The sequence below is a fragment of the Zootermopsis nevadensis genome, unplaced genomic scaffold (assembly GCF_977971745.1).
Source record: "Zootermopsis nevadensis isolate Lab colony 2312 unplaced genomic scaffold, Znev_1.0 Znev_ptg000050l, whole genome shotgun sequence".
Classification (NCBI taxonomy): Eukaryota; Metazoa; Arthropoda; class Insecta; order Blattodea; family Termopsidae; genus Zootermopsis; species Zootermopsis nevadensis.
This window is the reverse complement of record NW_028259182.1, coordinates 3,216,447-3,231,082: the sequence shown is the minus strand read 5'-3', so window position 1 is coordinate 3,231,082 and position 14,636 is coordinate 3,216,447. Positions and strand designations below refer to the sequence as shown.

Below are 14,636 nucleotides of genomic sequence, written 5' to 3'. Positions count from 1 at the left end.
ATAAAAATTTAACTGTCCTTTGTCTGATACGAGGTATCTTATGCAAATTGTTACATTGCATACATATAGGATTATGAAAAATGAAGATTTTATGGTGAAAACCATGCACTGCAATATGGGTGTAAATATGCCCTTACAAAAAAGTTACTTCTCCTCTACATATACGGTCAAAGATATCTTCCTTTGCAGGTTTGCTCCTTGCTCATGTTGGGCATCATCTATGTTTCGCAGTCTAATCATAGATTCTTCATTAAGAGGTATGTTGCGTGTGGGAGATAACCCTTGATTTATACAGTGTCGAGATACCTATATCCATTCCACCTGTGAACCGTTTGGCCTACAGCAATTGTATCTACACCAATTTTACATTAATTTCACCCACCTTATTCTGTACATAATATAATTTAGTCTACTCCATTACGCTTATATTACAACGGAAAACGCTGCATCCTTGTATTTTGTATCCGGCATTTTTTTTAAACCTATCATATTTGACAAAACTGTATCCAGAACAGAATGTTTGGCATTTATTATTTCTGGAAAAAAAAGACGGATAAAATTGAATCCTTGCATTTTAACTGCATTCTTAGTTGCTGCAGCCTGGTAGACGTTTACCAACGTTTCAGTGGTACTTGCTGCCTTCATCAACAAGGCAAGGTTTAGGTTATGCTCAGAAGCTTATGCCGTGTGTCATATTGATTACCTTTGCCATGTTACATGTTATCGTTGAGAGTGCGAAGGAAATACAAATGGTTACGGTTTATACATCTTGATTACAATCCATTGAACGGTGCTAAGGAAGTACATTTCATCATAAACAGTGTCTTAATCACAGGTGTGAAGTTTTTGAGTCAGCTACAAACAGCCATTCAATGGAAGAGGAGGATGAAGAATATGATAAGTTTGGACAAGAACTAGAAAGAGTGCAGGTGGCTATGAAGAGTTTTCATATTGGCCAAGTCAGTGGTTGGGATGATGACGCTGAAGGGTTAGAGGAAGAAGTTAATTCTTTTGGCAAGTGTCTTGTACTATGAACTGCATCGATTTCCTTGGTTCTAAATGTTGCAGTTACCTAACCTACCTACAAAGGAAATTTATCAAATGCACATTCACTAATACACATTTTTGTTCAACTGTCAAAGCTGTGGTACTTAATAAACACCAGAAATAACTTTACATATTTACCAAATATTCAGACAAGTTTTGCTTTTCCTTTCGTATGTTGAAAACCACCTTTGTTTTATTACAGTCTGAAGCCAAATTCATACAGCATGGACTCACAGTACCCAGTTTTCTTCTTTGTTTACAGAGTCTCCTGACAAAGAAATTTTATGGGCATCAGAGAATGGAAAATTGTCTGCAGTAGAAAGACTGATACTTATTGATCCAATGTTAATTCATGTGAAGGATAAGGATGGTTACACACCTCTTCACAGGGCTTGTTACAATGGCCATGAACATGTCGTGGATGTAAGTAAGTGCTTTGTAGGTGGTGGTTTTCCAGCTTGTGTCTTCATTTCTAATTTCTTTTAAGCTTTCAGATATCATCTCATTGGTTTTGGAAACATAGTATACAAAGGGGTATAATATAGTGAAAAAGTAAATCTGTCCCACTATATGCCATGTAGATGCTAGGGGGGAGAGGAGGTGTAGCTCCTACTTATTCTTAACCTTGGCACTAGATGGGCGAGTGGTTTGTCATAACCCTGGCTGCTCTTTACCCCCGGGAAAGGGCCCTGGTACCAATTGGTTATAAGATGTGACATTAGTTACAGGCTTTGATATCAGGTGTGTTGAACTGTTGAACCTTCACATTCTCTTTGTCATTACCAGACTGTTAACAGTAATAACAGTTTGTAATGAAACTTACTATTGAAAGAACTGGAGATATAAAGATGGCTGTCTTCTGGGTTGTAATGCCCTATAGTCTGGTAGAAATGCACCAATGTTTAGAAGTCTTTGCTGTCTCATCATCAGAGCAACAGTTAAGCTGCACATGTGGAATTGGTTTGAAATATAGATTATATTATAAAAATATTAAATATGCAATTGCATCCCACTGAAAAGGTTAATTTTTTATTTCCAATTTATCACAGCTTATGTTGCCATAAAACAACACTGAATGCTAAGCATGAAATTATGCTGAGGTTACAGAAAGAAATACAGAGTTGTGAGGAGACCCATGTGTGTTGTAGTTGTTACTAAGCCATGGAGCAAATATATCTGCGGAGACAGTGGATGGGTGGCAGCCCCTGCACTCAGCCTGTAAGTGGAACAATGCTGGATGTGTCGCAAAGCTTCTGGAACACGGAGCGGATCCCAATGCCGCAAGTAACGGAGGCAAGTAATTAATGTTTTGAAGAATTTGAAGCTACATTTAGGTGGTGACTTTACTTGTGTATCATGAAATATGTCCATACATCTCAGTTTATACTTTTTCATGTTGCATCATGAAAGGCAAAGCAATATTAGTGACTTGATCCAGATCGGAATTGCCTAAAACTGGTTGGCAGTCAAAAAACATTTGGCTCTTACATTATTTAAATATTGTTTTAACTTGTGTTTATATAGAACCAAATTAGATAATAAAATAACCATGAGAGGTGAACAGGTTAAGAGTTTGTAAGGAAGCAACTGTGACATATTGCATTCCGTTGACAGACTGAGGAAAATTATGAAAACCCTCAGGACGCAATAATTCAGCTCAGATTCGAATCATAAACCTCATATTGAGAAAGTGCCTTACCTTGTAAAATGGTTATAATTTCTATAGTTATCTCCTTCAATAAATAAAGTTCCTGAATTAAGATTATAAGGTTTTCCAAGTAAATATTTTGTTTACACTAATTGTTAGGACAGACGCCCTTGCACCTAGCAGCTTCAAACAGCTGCGCCAAAGACACTCTACAAGTACTGTTGCTTCACCCCGATATTCAAACAGACTTGAAGAATAGGGCTGGTGAAAGTGCCGCTGACCTGGCACGACGCTGCGGCAAATACAGCTGTTTCTTTGAGATGGCAGAGACCTGCATCAACATTCTCTGATGCGTTTGCTATGTTCAGTTTAGTACTGGATAGTAATAATTTTATGTACATTATTCCAAACTAATTTCACATCATGTGATTAAAATCATTGTTTGTAAATTTTTATGATATTGTAAAAGACTCTAAAATGAATTATCAATGCTTGCTGTTAATGAAATATGTTCTACAAGCTCAGACAGTGAACTGATATTTATATGATTTATATATACAGTTCTATTCACAAATGTAATGTAAATATTATCTGCTTATGCTGCTTCACAAACACAACAAGATTTATTTATGTAATGAAGGAATAAAAGTGTATGAATGTGTATTTATGTCTTTGATTATGATAATATTGGCCATCAATAACAATAGTGTAATGTCATCTGAATTATAAATATGTCACACACTGAAGATTGGAGCCATTTTTTTAGCCTGCTGCCACGAAAGTGCAACAAAGAGTAATGAAAAAGAACAACTTATCATTTCTGTTTAATTTTGAAATAAGAAAAACAGCTTCCCAAAGATTTCCTGGTGCCTCAAGTATTAAATATTTTACAAAATACAACAGATAGATAACATAAGATCAGCTGTGTCATGAATAGATTCACAAGAGACAACCACTGGACCTTTCCTGAGCTACTTGAATTCACTCCATATCCTCACATCCTATTTCTTTAGGATTCATTTTAATATTGTCCTTTTTATATCAAGGGTCTCCCTTCAAGTTTTTGAACTGTTTGAATCAAAATGATTTCTCTTAGGACCTCAAAAATAAACAAAGATGTTAGGAAGATTTCTAAAAATATTTTGTTTATTAATAAATTAATAGGCCAATTAGGCATAATATTGGTATAAATGTCCTTAATAGAATTGTTCTTTATAATTGCTTGATTTATAATGCGATCAATTTTCAGCGCAGACATGAAATTACAAAACCAATGAGAGTAGAATTAAATACATTTGATACCCTAGAAAAGCAATTAGCTCAGATCATTTGTATTTAAATTTCTTTGATGCCCTGCTCAGCAGCTGTTCTTATAATCTTTACAAAGTAGGTCATCAGCATATTTTACAATCAGTCCTTTATTCTGGTTATTTGAACTCAAACATGTTTAAGTTACGTCACAGACCAGTGAATAGCTCTTAGAACCTTTATTTCATGCGTGCCTCAATGTCATATGGAGCATGATAATTCATGTACGAGATGATGGCTAGAAGAGAATCTATATATAAGAGCTGTCAGATGTGCTGCAGGTTCTAGTGTCAAAGTGAAACATTACGTGAACTTTAGTGTACAGTCCAAGAGAAATAAGCAAGGTGAGCCTCAAAACAAGATATCACGGATGAAAGTCGTGTTAGACATTCCTGCTCATATACAGGAGGTACCAGGTTCAAATCTTGACCTGGTGACCTTGATGAGGTGTTTCACAGATTTCCTCGGTCCCTCTAGGCAAATGCTGGGATAGTGTCTTAAGTTAGGTTGTGACAACTTGTGTATCCCAATTCAAAATTCTAAATTGTCCTATCATTTACTGAAGTCCACCTATTAAAACTGCTGTCTGTATTCATGAAACAATATCAGATAAACCAATTTTCATTAAATTTTATATTGGAAAATTTCACAGAAAAAATTGTCAAGCCATTTCAATTTTCATTCAGATCAGATACTTTAAATTACCATTTCATTTTAGACCATGAATATTGTCTTTTGAGCTTATCTGATTAATTGTGAAAATAGTAGCATAAATTGATATTTTAGTTTACTTTGATAAACATGAAAGAAAGTTCTATAAGTGGGTTTTGTCTTCCTTCAATAAAAAATCACTACAGAATTATTTCCAAGATGACCTACAACATTAATACTTATTTAATATTTGTTTATTATAAGGGAAGAGTTCATTGTAGTCATAATTATTGAGTCTAGTGAAGAGCTTTACTTCTGTGGAACATCTCAAAGTGAACAAATCTTATGTCAATTCAAACAGCATAGATGTTATCATGTCATTTGTAATTCCTTGTGCTGAACCTGCCCCTTTTACAATCTTGTTTCAGTATTAGTGCTGAAGAAAAGGTGCCAATACGATATATTTTTAAGTACAGATATTTAAAATCACAAGGAATTAGTGGTATTAAAATGTACCGTAGAATTTGTTTTTTCGTTTAATCTGTTTTCCATTGCTATTTTGTCACAGTTGGCTACCCACCATATTAGAGAGTAGTAACCAAGGTTCAGGCATAGTTCCAACATCCAGCCATGTGTGCTACAATTATTTATGCCATGTCCATCTTATTATTTAATACTATGTTAAATGACATGTGAAGACAATAGGCCGTTGTCTCTTTAATTGACACAAGTACATTGACCTACCTTTTGTATAATCAATTAGCCTGTCAAAGCCCAGTGAGATACACACACACATAACACCACCTCTTTTAATCAGTGACTGGGTTTTGTATTAACAGGTTTCATATGATTCTTTGTGTAAACAGCACTTATTTCCTTAAACAGCATTAACCAACCAATTTTTGTAATGAAGTGTTGTTTTATTTGTGGTACAGAATGAATTCTTCAATATTTAAACAAGATTCAGAATCAAAGGGTTACAAGAATTATTCTTACATAAATAACATGCAGTTTGCAAAAGTAATAATTTATATCTTAATTGCGTCATGTTTGTGTTTTATTGATACAATATTTTTATTTTCTGTCTATACACAAACTTAAAATAATGTTGTTTAAAATTATCTAAAATTATAACATTCTCAGTAGACACTGCATCATGTTACATTTTTTGTATCGACGACATGTTTCAATGTGTATTACATCATCATCAGGTCATCAATTTTAATATATTTTAAAAACTGTAGTACATTTTGCGTTGCGTTTATTGATTATTTTAATTTGTTTAATTTTAAGTTTTTTGTCTCTTCCTTATGGTTTGGAGGTTGTACTTGGATGTTTTATATCGGGTTGTAATTGATGTGTTGTGTGTCCGATATTTAGAGACGGTATTGTATCAAAAGTAATAATATTTTAATAGGAGCAATGGATAATCAACAAAAGTGTGTTGTGAATTTGAAGAAAACTTTACATCTTCTTGTTGTGAAGGAAGAACACGACAGAATGAAAACTAACGGAGTCCAAGTGACATACTGGATGACAAAATATATACAAACATAATGAAGTCATCATTTAATGTTTTTCTGGGGGGATGATGGGTTTTAACATTAAACTGAGATCAATCTTAATATTGAGACTGGAACCATATGAAAATTATCTGCTAAAGTAAGCAAATTCAACAGGGATATTGGGGCTGGGACAATAGAAAATTAATATTAATTAAAAGTAAACATCAAATAGGGACTTTTTTTTAACAGTAACATGACTGGGTCCAGGCCCACAGAAATTGAACACTAGATTCGGGATGAGCTTAAATTGAGAAACAATATGGAAAAAATAATACAAAGTTAAACAGGAGATGATAATGTTGCGTCATACTGTGATAAATATATATTTGTTTAAATCTTGTCAGTCTGATCACAATAAAATTCCTATTAAATATTAAAATATTTCGATAGAGAACATCATTTTAATATATTTTAAATATTTAAATGTTAATTATAGTAATATTTTAATATTTAATAGGAATTTTATTGTGATCAGACTGACAAGATTTAAAAAAAAAAAGTTAAACAGATTAAATTATACTATTCAAAGAAACACTAGTAGGAAATAAAGAAATGAGATTTAATTAAAAATTCACAAATAGTGAAAGACTGGTACTAGTTGTGTGTGTTAAGAAACAAGACTTGAAGCAGATGAGGCACTTTTGGGATCAGAAATCAAGATATTTGGAATACACTGTATGTAAAAATAATGCAGGAGAGGTAAAGATTGTAAAAGTAAATGGAGGCACCACCTAAATAAACTGAATGAAAGTTATATACAACTACACACCACAAGGAAGACACTATATAGGTCATCCAAGAAAATAATCTATTTAGAATTCAGAATGGCAGTAATCAAACCTTAAACCCACAACTAACTTTTTCTACAGAAAAACTGTTCTTTTTTAAACTAAATAAAGTTAATTACGTATGTAAGCTGTGAGGGTACAAGGGATACATTTTTAACCTTGGCACCAGATGCAGTTGAGTGGTCACCTTTGTGCTCTGATTACTCCTGGAATCTGTTAGATGGGATGCAGAGTAAATACTAGCATCATTCTAAATACAGTGGTGAAGAGAACAGTTCAAATCAAATTCTGACTGCAGTCTGTGATCTGTTATTTGATGTACTGAGCTAGAGATACTCCTAGACATTCCTTGCATTCACTCAAAATTAAAGAATAAAACGACAGAAGGCGGGAAAAGTATGTGGGGGTGGGGATTTTTAGGGTATGGAAACCCATTGGAAAACTGAAACAATGCACGATATTAAAAATTTTTATTAAGGAAACAGGTTGCAAAGATGTGAGGCTGCAGCCTGCACCAATCACATATACTGTGGCTTGGAAGGAAGTAATGGAGGGGGTGGGGGTAATGAATGAAGAATGTTTTTTCATGCAAAGAATCAAGTACTTATGAATACATTTGTCTGTGATGCCAGAGTGAAACCACAAGAACTTCAGTCGGGAAATTGAATGTCGTGGTTGAGTGGTTAGCACTTCATATTCAGGAGGTTCAAATCTCGACCCAGAGACCGGCTACCCTAACAGATTTGTCATGGTTTTCCTCAGTCCTTTTTGGTAAATGCCAGATAGTATCTTAAATTAGGCCACGACTGCTTCCTTCCACATCCTTTCCAATTCATTACTCACTGTCATCCTCATTCGACGCTATACAGTCTGAGCTACTGAAAAAGCATTGTTAAATAAACTATAAACAGATAAACATTAAACCAGAATAGATTGTTTCCAGTCAGACATCACAACTATAATTTGTTAATTCTGTCATGGAACCTGTCTCATCAAACACATTTCAGCTGATATGTTGTCCGTTCTGTTAACGCAAATTCAACATCTAATCGATTCATTCAACAATATCAGTGTTAATTATTTCAGGAAGATGCTACGTGATAAGTGGCCAATTCTCATAGCTGCATACTTAACAGCAGTGTCAGCCACTGAGGAAACATCTGCAGAACTACAGAATGTCAGTCCTTTGCAGACACTTGGTTTGGGTCTGAGAGACCTGGTACTGAGGACTTTTACTCTGTGTGGCACCGAGCTTCTAGGACTGCGGAGGGACACAAGTGAGACCAGCCAAGTTCGCAACACACTCTGTACGTTCCTGCTTAAACCCCACTTGGAAATGGGCAGAGGCCACTATGGAGCACCTGCATACAACACGTATGTGTAAGTTTTTTACTTTTATGCATGAAAATTGTTTGCTCCTTCTCAGCCTAATTTATTTAAAGGTATAAGATAACATCATTTACTTTTCAGGGCTGGGTTTATCAGCCTTGTTAGCTGGGAGAAAAAACAGCATAAGTCACCAGTTACCAGAAAGAATTAGCAGAATCTCACAGACCAACAGACATAGTTATATCACCCCCCCCCCCCCAAAAAAAAAAAGTTGGCAAGTTAGGCTATGTATTTTAGAATCTAAAATTTGCAAATAATGCATATGAAAACTGTATGTATTCCAATATGGAGTACATATTTGCAGTTCTGACTACTTTTAGTTAATGTATGGTCCTGAAACTTTGTGTGGTAACAGATCTCTGTAAAACATGCAAATTTTTGTTGTGGCATATTTTTGGAAAATGTAAAACAATAACATGGTGTCACTGGCATTCTGCACAAAGTTTTCTGTTTCACGGTGATAACCAATGAACTGCTGGAACTAGCGACATTCATTTCACACATAACATTTACTGTTACTCTGAACACAGAATTATTTTGTTTTGTATGCTGTATATATGAATCACCATAACAATAATGCAATACTTTTGTATTTTTTTTCCAGATCTGGATTTGACCCTTTAACCCTCCTTGCTGGTCTTGCATTCTTAGCCTTCTTACTGCAAACCCTCCATGCACTGTTGTACCGACAAACGACGAGCGTCTCTTCAGTTGGTCTCTCCCGCAAGATCTCTGATTCATCTGAGCTAGAGCACTCGGTCAAAACTGCACTTGATAAATATGTAAATATTTTGAATATTTTATTATATGCAGATTACGCATAATTATATAAATGAGCTCAGAGATCAGTATGTGACCTTAATAAAAACAAGTTATAATTCTACATCTGAGAACAACATAAACAGTGATGAAAGACTTGGGTTACAAACCCCATAAGGTGACTGAATGGTGAATAAACTATGCCTTCCGCCAACGTTTCGAGAACGATCAAGTTATTACATATACAGTATATTCTGACTTTATTGCCGATTTTTGTTTCGTGTATTTAATTTACTTTTTACTTCTGATTTTCTAGAGTGGGGAGGAGGGCTAGTTTTACTCATTTAAAAGCCAATTTACTTTGGATGGATTCGTTCCTTACCTTTGTATCTGATTTCAGGAAATGTTGAATTCTCAAGGAAGAATGTCAGATAACACACCATGGCAATGGCCTTCACTTCCCATACTCATGAGGAATCTAATATCCAATTACTGGGGACTGCGAGATAATTTGCCATGCTTTCAGAATCCACTGTGTCACCAACTGCAACCAAAAAGTTGAACACTTGCATCATGTAGGAGCGGAAGGAACAATTCAGTATTTTTAAGTCCAAGATTTAATCCAGTACTAATAACTCTTTTATCACTGTTACACGCAGAAAAGTTATATTTATGTATGGAACGTTTCTGCCAAATACCAATAATTTACTGTTTTGATAAATTCTATAGCAATAAAAGGAACAAATCTAAGTTTATAAATATATTTATATGTTTGGAAGTGAAATATATTAATGTTCAAATTCTAACAGTCTCGTAAATAAGCCATTTGTATAATTACGACCACAATAAGAAAGAAGTGCTTACATACCTCTTCTCTGGCCGACACAGACTTCTCTTAATGTCCATTCTTCAAATGCACACTGTCCAGTTTTAAGGAAATAGATCATGAATATGGGTAGATATGGGAATGGAAGCAGGTGACTATAGTTACTTCAATATACCAAACTGGCATTGATATAGTCGGTAACCCATCTCAGATTTGAACTGGGTACCTCTGAATAAATGTCGTGTATTACCTGTACACCTTCCTGCTCAATTCCTGTCCTGAATAATGGCTAAAAAACTAAGTACAACTGTTGGATCTTGAACATAAAGGACAGTTCTATGTGGAGGTGCTGGCAGGTCGGTAATTTTGGGATAACGTGTTCATAAAACAATTCTTCTTGTAAAACAGTTATCACTGTTAGATCCTGCAGAGCTGTCTTGTATCTTGATCCATGAAGATCACTTCATATTCTTAATTATTTCTCAAGCATGCACATTATGTAATTGAAAACTGGATGTTTGCCTCTCCAGACGATTATCAAGTCATCTCTTGTCACATAACAAACATAACCCTGTTTTAGTTAACTGTTTGGTGATAGCAGGACTACGGCATTTCCTTCCTGTCTGTCTTGCAGCTACTGATTTTCCTTTCTGTCAAATAAATGAGGAATTACCTTTGAATAACCCCAAGGTCACTGGGTACAGAACATAATAGCGACCTTCCACAATTACATTTGAAATATGACCAAAGACAATCAGATTATGATCAATGACCTTGAACACAGAAGCAATGACCTATATATATATGTTACCCGATCAAAAATGCCAACAGAACTTTTCTGTTATTGTATTGTATTTCTCACAAAATAATAATTAAATCAGCGTGACTTAATGAGCACATGCAAGTAGAATTGTCCTTAAAATCATGTGAGGAAATTCTTAAGAACAAACTGAGATTTCTATGGATCTGAATGTTGTTTATGAATGTTTTCAACAGCACTTAAATTTAAGGCTGAGCATTAAACTCATTTAAACTGAAATAAAGAAATCTCTTGTACCCTTTTTTAAAAAAAGTTTGAAACATAAGTTACTGATAAAAAAGATTTTCTGGGGAAGGTGGGAGAGGAAGAATTTTGGAGGGGGAAAAGAGAAAAAAAATTCCCATGTATAACTAATCTATTAAATACATCAAACCTATATAAAATGTAAATGTCTTAGAAGGAAGAGGATCTCATTATAAAAAAATGATTCATTTCTTTGATTCACATTCATGCTATTAGTAGACGCACATAAGTTACTGATCTTATATTATATAAGTACCTTAATCTTTATCCCTCTAATACAGTATTCCGCAACCTTTTCCCACTGCAGCATGCAGTAAAATGTTAAAGACACATGATGCTACACCACAAAATTTTGCCTCATGAAAAGAAGGTGCAAAACTCATGGCCTTGAGCATGTCTCTTATAAATCTTTGCCATATAAGAATGCACACACATGAAACCAAAACATAACAGACGAACAAAACTTATCAATGAGCCAGTATGCGTGTTCTATGAATTCTGATTAGGAAAGTTATGATTTGTATTTTTTGAACTATAACGTGGAACTACACAATTTCTTATAAAAAATCTGCAGCACACCTCAAACCTTGTGGTGACATATCAGTTTTGGAACACTGTAATGCCACGTGAACTGTGATATTAGGATTAGTTCATAAAGTTTCAACACTGATTTCACAAGTGTCTCCCTCATATTATAATGCAGAGGACAGAAACAATGGCTTAAGTAATCAACATCTTTCTGCTGTCTGTTGAATTGGGTATCAATACTTTTTATATGCGCATGAATGAAAATGAAGAAAGGATAAAAAATACATTTACAAAAATAATTTAGAGCTAAGGATAAAGATACGTCCAATTTTATATTAGGGATAAAGGTTAATCTGAACTTGTATTATTAAAATAAAAAATCTAAGCAATAAACATGTCTTGCACTGCAATATCAATAGCAATATCTATATTATGATTTTAATCAAGTAATTATAGTTTTTCAAATAAAGATCTAAATATACAATATGTCACTTAAATGTCAAAATACAAAAATTATACTTAAGTAGAGAAGACTCTTTATGGCTCTCTTATCATAAGACGCACAATCTCTAAAAAGACAAAATTCTTGTTTTCATGTCATTAACAAATACTATTAACTATGACCTGGTCTATGGAGTTCATATTCAGGAAGATATATATTGTTCTCAGTACTGCACTTCAGTACAGCCACTGCAAAATTTTGTAGTACATCTTTGCCTTCAATTACATGAGTATCAATTGGCAATGTATGGGTGAGCTCTATTCAGCTGATTCCTTTGCTTCATATAAGCCACTTTTCCCGACACTGAAAAACAAGAGGGAGGAAATATTAAATGCATGCAAATGTCGCACATGTGAACTGAGCTACTCCTGGAGAAATAGGTTAATCATGTTCACTCCCAAGAACCTTCAGTCATTACATTTTTATATTTGACTATTAAATCTACAATTTCATTTATCTCACCCTAAGGAAATAACATAGATTGAAAGTGTTTGATAACAAGACACTGAGGAGAATGTTTTGATCCAAGGGAGAGGAGGAAACTGCATAATCAGGAACGTCATAATTAAAATTCTTTGCCAAATACTATTAGGGCTGACCAAAAGATGGGAAGGACATGGGAGAGACGTAAAACGCATAAAAAACTTTGACTGACAAAGCTGAAAGGAGATCCATGCATAAATTTAATGAGAACATTGAAATGGACCTTAAAAGAAACATGGCATGGACCAGTTTCAACTGCCTTAGAATAGGGTCCACAGACAGGCTGCTGTGAACGCAGTGCTCAACGTTTGGTTGTTCTGTGAAAGACGAGGAATTTATTGACTAGCTAAATGACTATTAGCTTATCAAGAAAGATTCTGATTCATGAATGTTCACTCCTTATGCTCAGAAACTTTAATTGTAATATGACACATTCTATATAACCGTGAAATCTATTTCTCTTGAATACGTGTAAAATATAACAAATTATGTATTTCCAAATATATATATATCTGAAAGTGTCCTGGGGCATTAAATAGTTTTGACAGTCCCGAGTATATGCAGAACCATTATTACACAAAAGCAGAATGAATTCTAACACAAGAGTTAAATTAAGAACATTACTGAAGCAAATCAGACTCCTACTTTGATTACATCAGAACACAATGAACTTGTCTGGAGGCAATACATGAAACTGTATGCAATAAGATTTTAGGATATAAGACACCTGAAACCTGTTAACAGAGTTCAGAAAAATAAATTATCTTCCCTCGACTCAGTGACGTAAGATTCAATCAGCAATGCATATTATAACTGTTGTGCAAGGATTCTATTTCTTATGAGATGTAAATTCTCTGGTATATTAAAAAAAAACAAAGAACTGATTAACATGTACCTTGGTTGGTCACAGGTCTGCAATGTTTAGAAATAGGTGTCAGTTTGGGCGTGGAAGGTTTAGATGTCCGTAGCTGTGGCAATACAGGAACCGTAAATGTGTGGTCTTTACCACTGTCATGGCCAGCCCCTCGGTAAACTGCCGACTGTTTCGCCTTCATGCCTGCAACTCTGTTCTCTTTATTGCACAGTCTGCGTTTAAGATCAGTGGAGCCATTTCTTTTCTTGCTACTGTCCAGTACATTAACTGCACAACAAAAGAAAAATTAAACTTGTAATCTCATACATGCAATTATATGAAATGTACACATTCATTACATCATATTTTATCTTGAGTAAATAAGTCCAAAGGGGGACAATAACGCTGTATAACAAAAAGAGCACAACCAATCTGCAAGTACATTTCATTTGACGATATATAACATCAGCACCTGATAAACAAACATGATAGAGCTAATCTCTATCTCCAGAGATAGGGATTAGCTCTATCGATTGGGCCCAAAACAGAGTAGGTTACCCGAAGACAGAGATAGAGTCCCATCTCTGAAACGTCATCCAATTTTATTAGACGATGGATAACATCCAAAAAACTTTTTATTTAAATAACTCGCCATCGTCACAAACTTTTAGATTTGTAAAAATGATTCGTCTCTTACACAATATAAACTATATTTTTACTGTTCAACAGATTGTCAATAACAAAATTTATGATGCATGGTTTCTACAACTTTAATTAGTTTTACTAATTAAACAAACATTAAGAGCAATGAGAATGCAATATTGTAAATAAGGCATTTGAAAAACGTGTGCTCAGCTTATTGTCAAGAAGCAGTGCAGACAGGGGTTCTGTAGGGTTATAACACTGAAAATACGAGGCACGTCCCAAAAGTAAGTTTCCCACTCGTCCCACAGCTAGCAAACCTTATATTGCGCGAAGCGACTGTGCGTACGTGATAGAGGAATGACATAGCATGGCGCATGCACTAACGGTACTTCCCGCGTTCTCACAGTAGCATCGTTGCAGCTGTTGAAGATGGAGGTTCTTATTCCAGCTCCCGCCGACTGTGAAGTGCGGTCAGTGATAACGCTAGGCCGCACACGGCTCGACGGACAGCAAGTCTCCTGCAGGAGTTCAGCTGGGAGGTGTTTAATCATCCACCCTACAGCCCAGACCTCGCTCCCAGT

General features: G+C 34.9%; 3 protein-coding genes across 9 annotated transcripts in view; 2 read left to right on the top strand and 1 right to left on the bottom strand.

The window, feature by feature from the left end:
• The first annotated feature begins 40 nt into the window (after positions 1-40).
• LOC110840660 (ankyrin repeat domain-containing protein 49-like) lies at positions 41-3,358 on the top strand. Of its 3 annotated transcripts, none has more exons than XM_022085862.2 (4): positions 41-257; positions 1,310-1,470; positions 2,196-2,340; positions 2,860-3,358. In XM_022085862.2, the coding sequence occupies exons 1-4, from the start codon at positions 41-43 to the stop codon at positions 2,952-2,954; spliced, it is 618 nt and encodes a 205-aa protein (XP_021941554.1). In that variant the 3' UTR covers positions 2,955-3,358. The 3 variants fall into 3 exon arrangements, with proteins under 3 accessions (XP_021941554.1, XP_021941552.1, XP_021941553.2); XM_022085860.2 differs by having other exon boundaries at positions 2,855-3,358; XM_022085861.2 differs by lacking the exon at positions 41-257 and adding an exon at positions 283-1,014 and having other exon boundaries at positions 2,855-3,358.
• A 4,233-nt stretch (positions 3,359-7,591) lies between these two features.
• Positions 7,592-10,155, top strand: LOC110840659 (uncharacterized). 2 transcript variants are annotated; one of them, XM_087361091.1, is made up of 3 exons: positions 7,592-8,381; positions 9,001-9,178; positions 9,556-10,155. In XM_087361091.1, the coding sequence occupies exons 1-3, from the start codon at positions 8,020-8,022 to the stop codon at positions 9,715-9,717; spliced, it is 702 nt and encodes a 233-aa protein (XP_087217217.1). In that variant the 5' UTR covers positions 7,592-8,019; the 3' UTR covers positions 9,718-10,155. The 2 variants fall into 2 exon arrangements, with proteins under 2 accessions (XP_087217217.1, XP_021941551.2); XM_022085859.2 differs by having other exon boundaries at positions 7,592-8,387.
• A 983-nt stretch (positions 10,156-11,138) lies between these two features.
• Positions 11,139-14,636, bottom strand: part of Klp67A (Kinesin-like protein at 67A) — a 69,139-nt gene continuing 65,641 nt past the window's right edge. For all 4 annotated transcript variants that reach the window (XM_087361074.1, XM_087361076.1, XM_087361075.1 and 1 more), the window contains 2 exons: positions 13,453-13,698; positions 11,139-12,377 (listed from right to left, as the gene is read on the bottom strand). In XM_087361074.1, the coding sequence (XP_087217200.1) occupies positions 12,307-12,377; positions 13,453-13,698 (317 nt within the window). In that variant the 3' untranslated portion in view covers positions 11,139-12,306. The remainder of the gene's footprint in view (positions 12,378-13,452; positions 13,699-14,636) is intronic.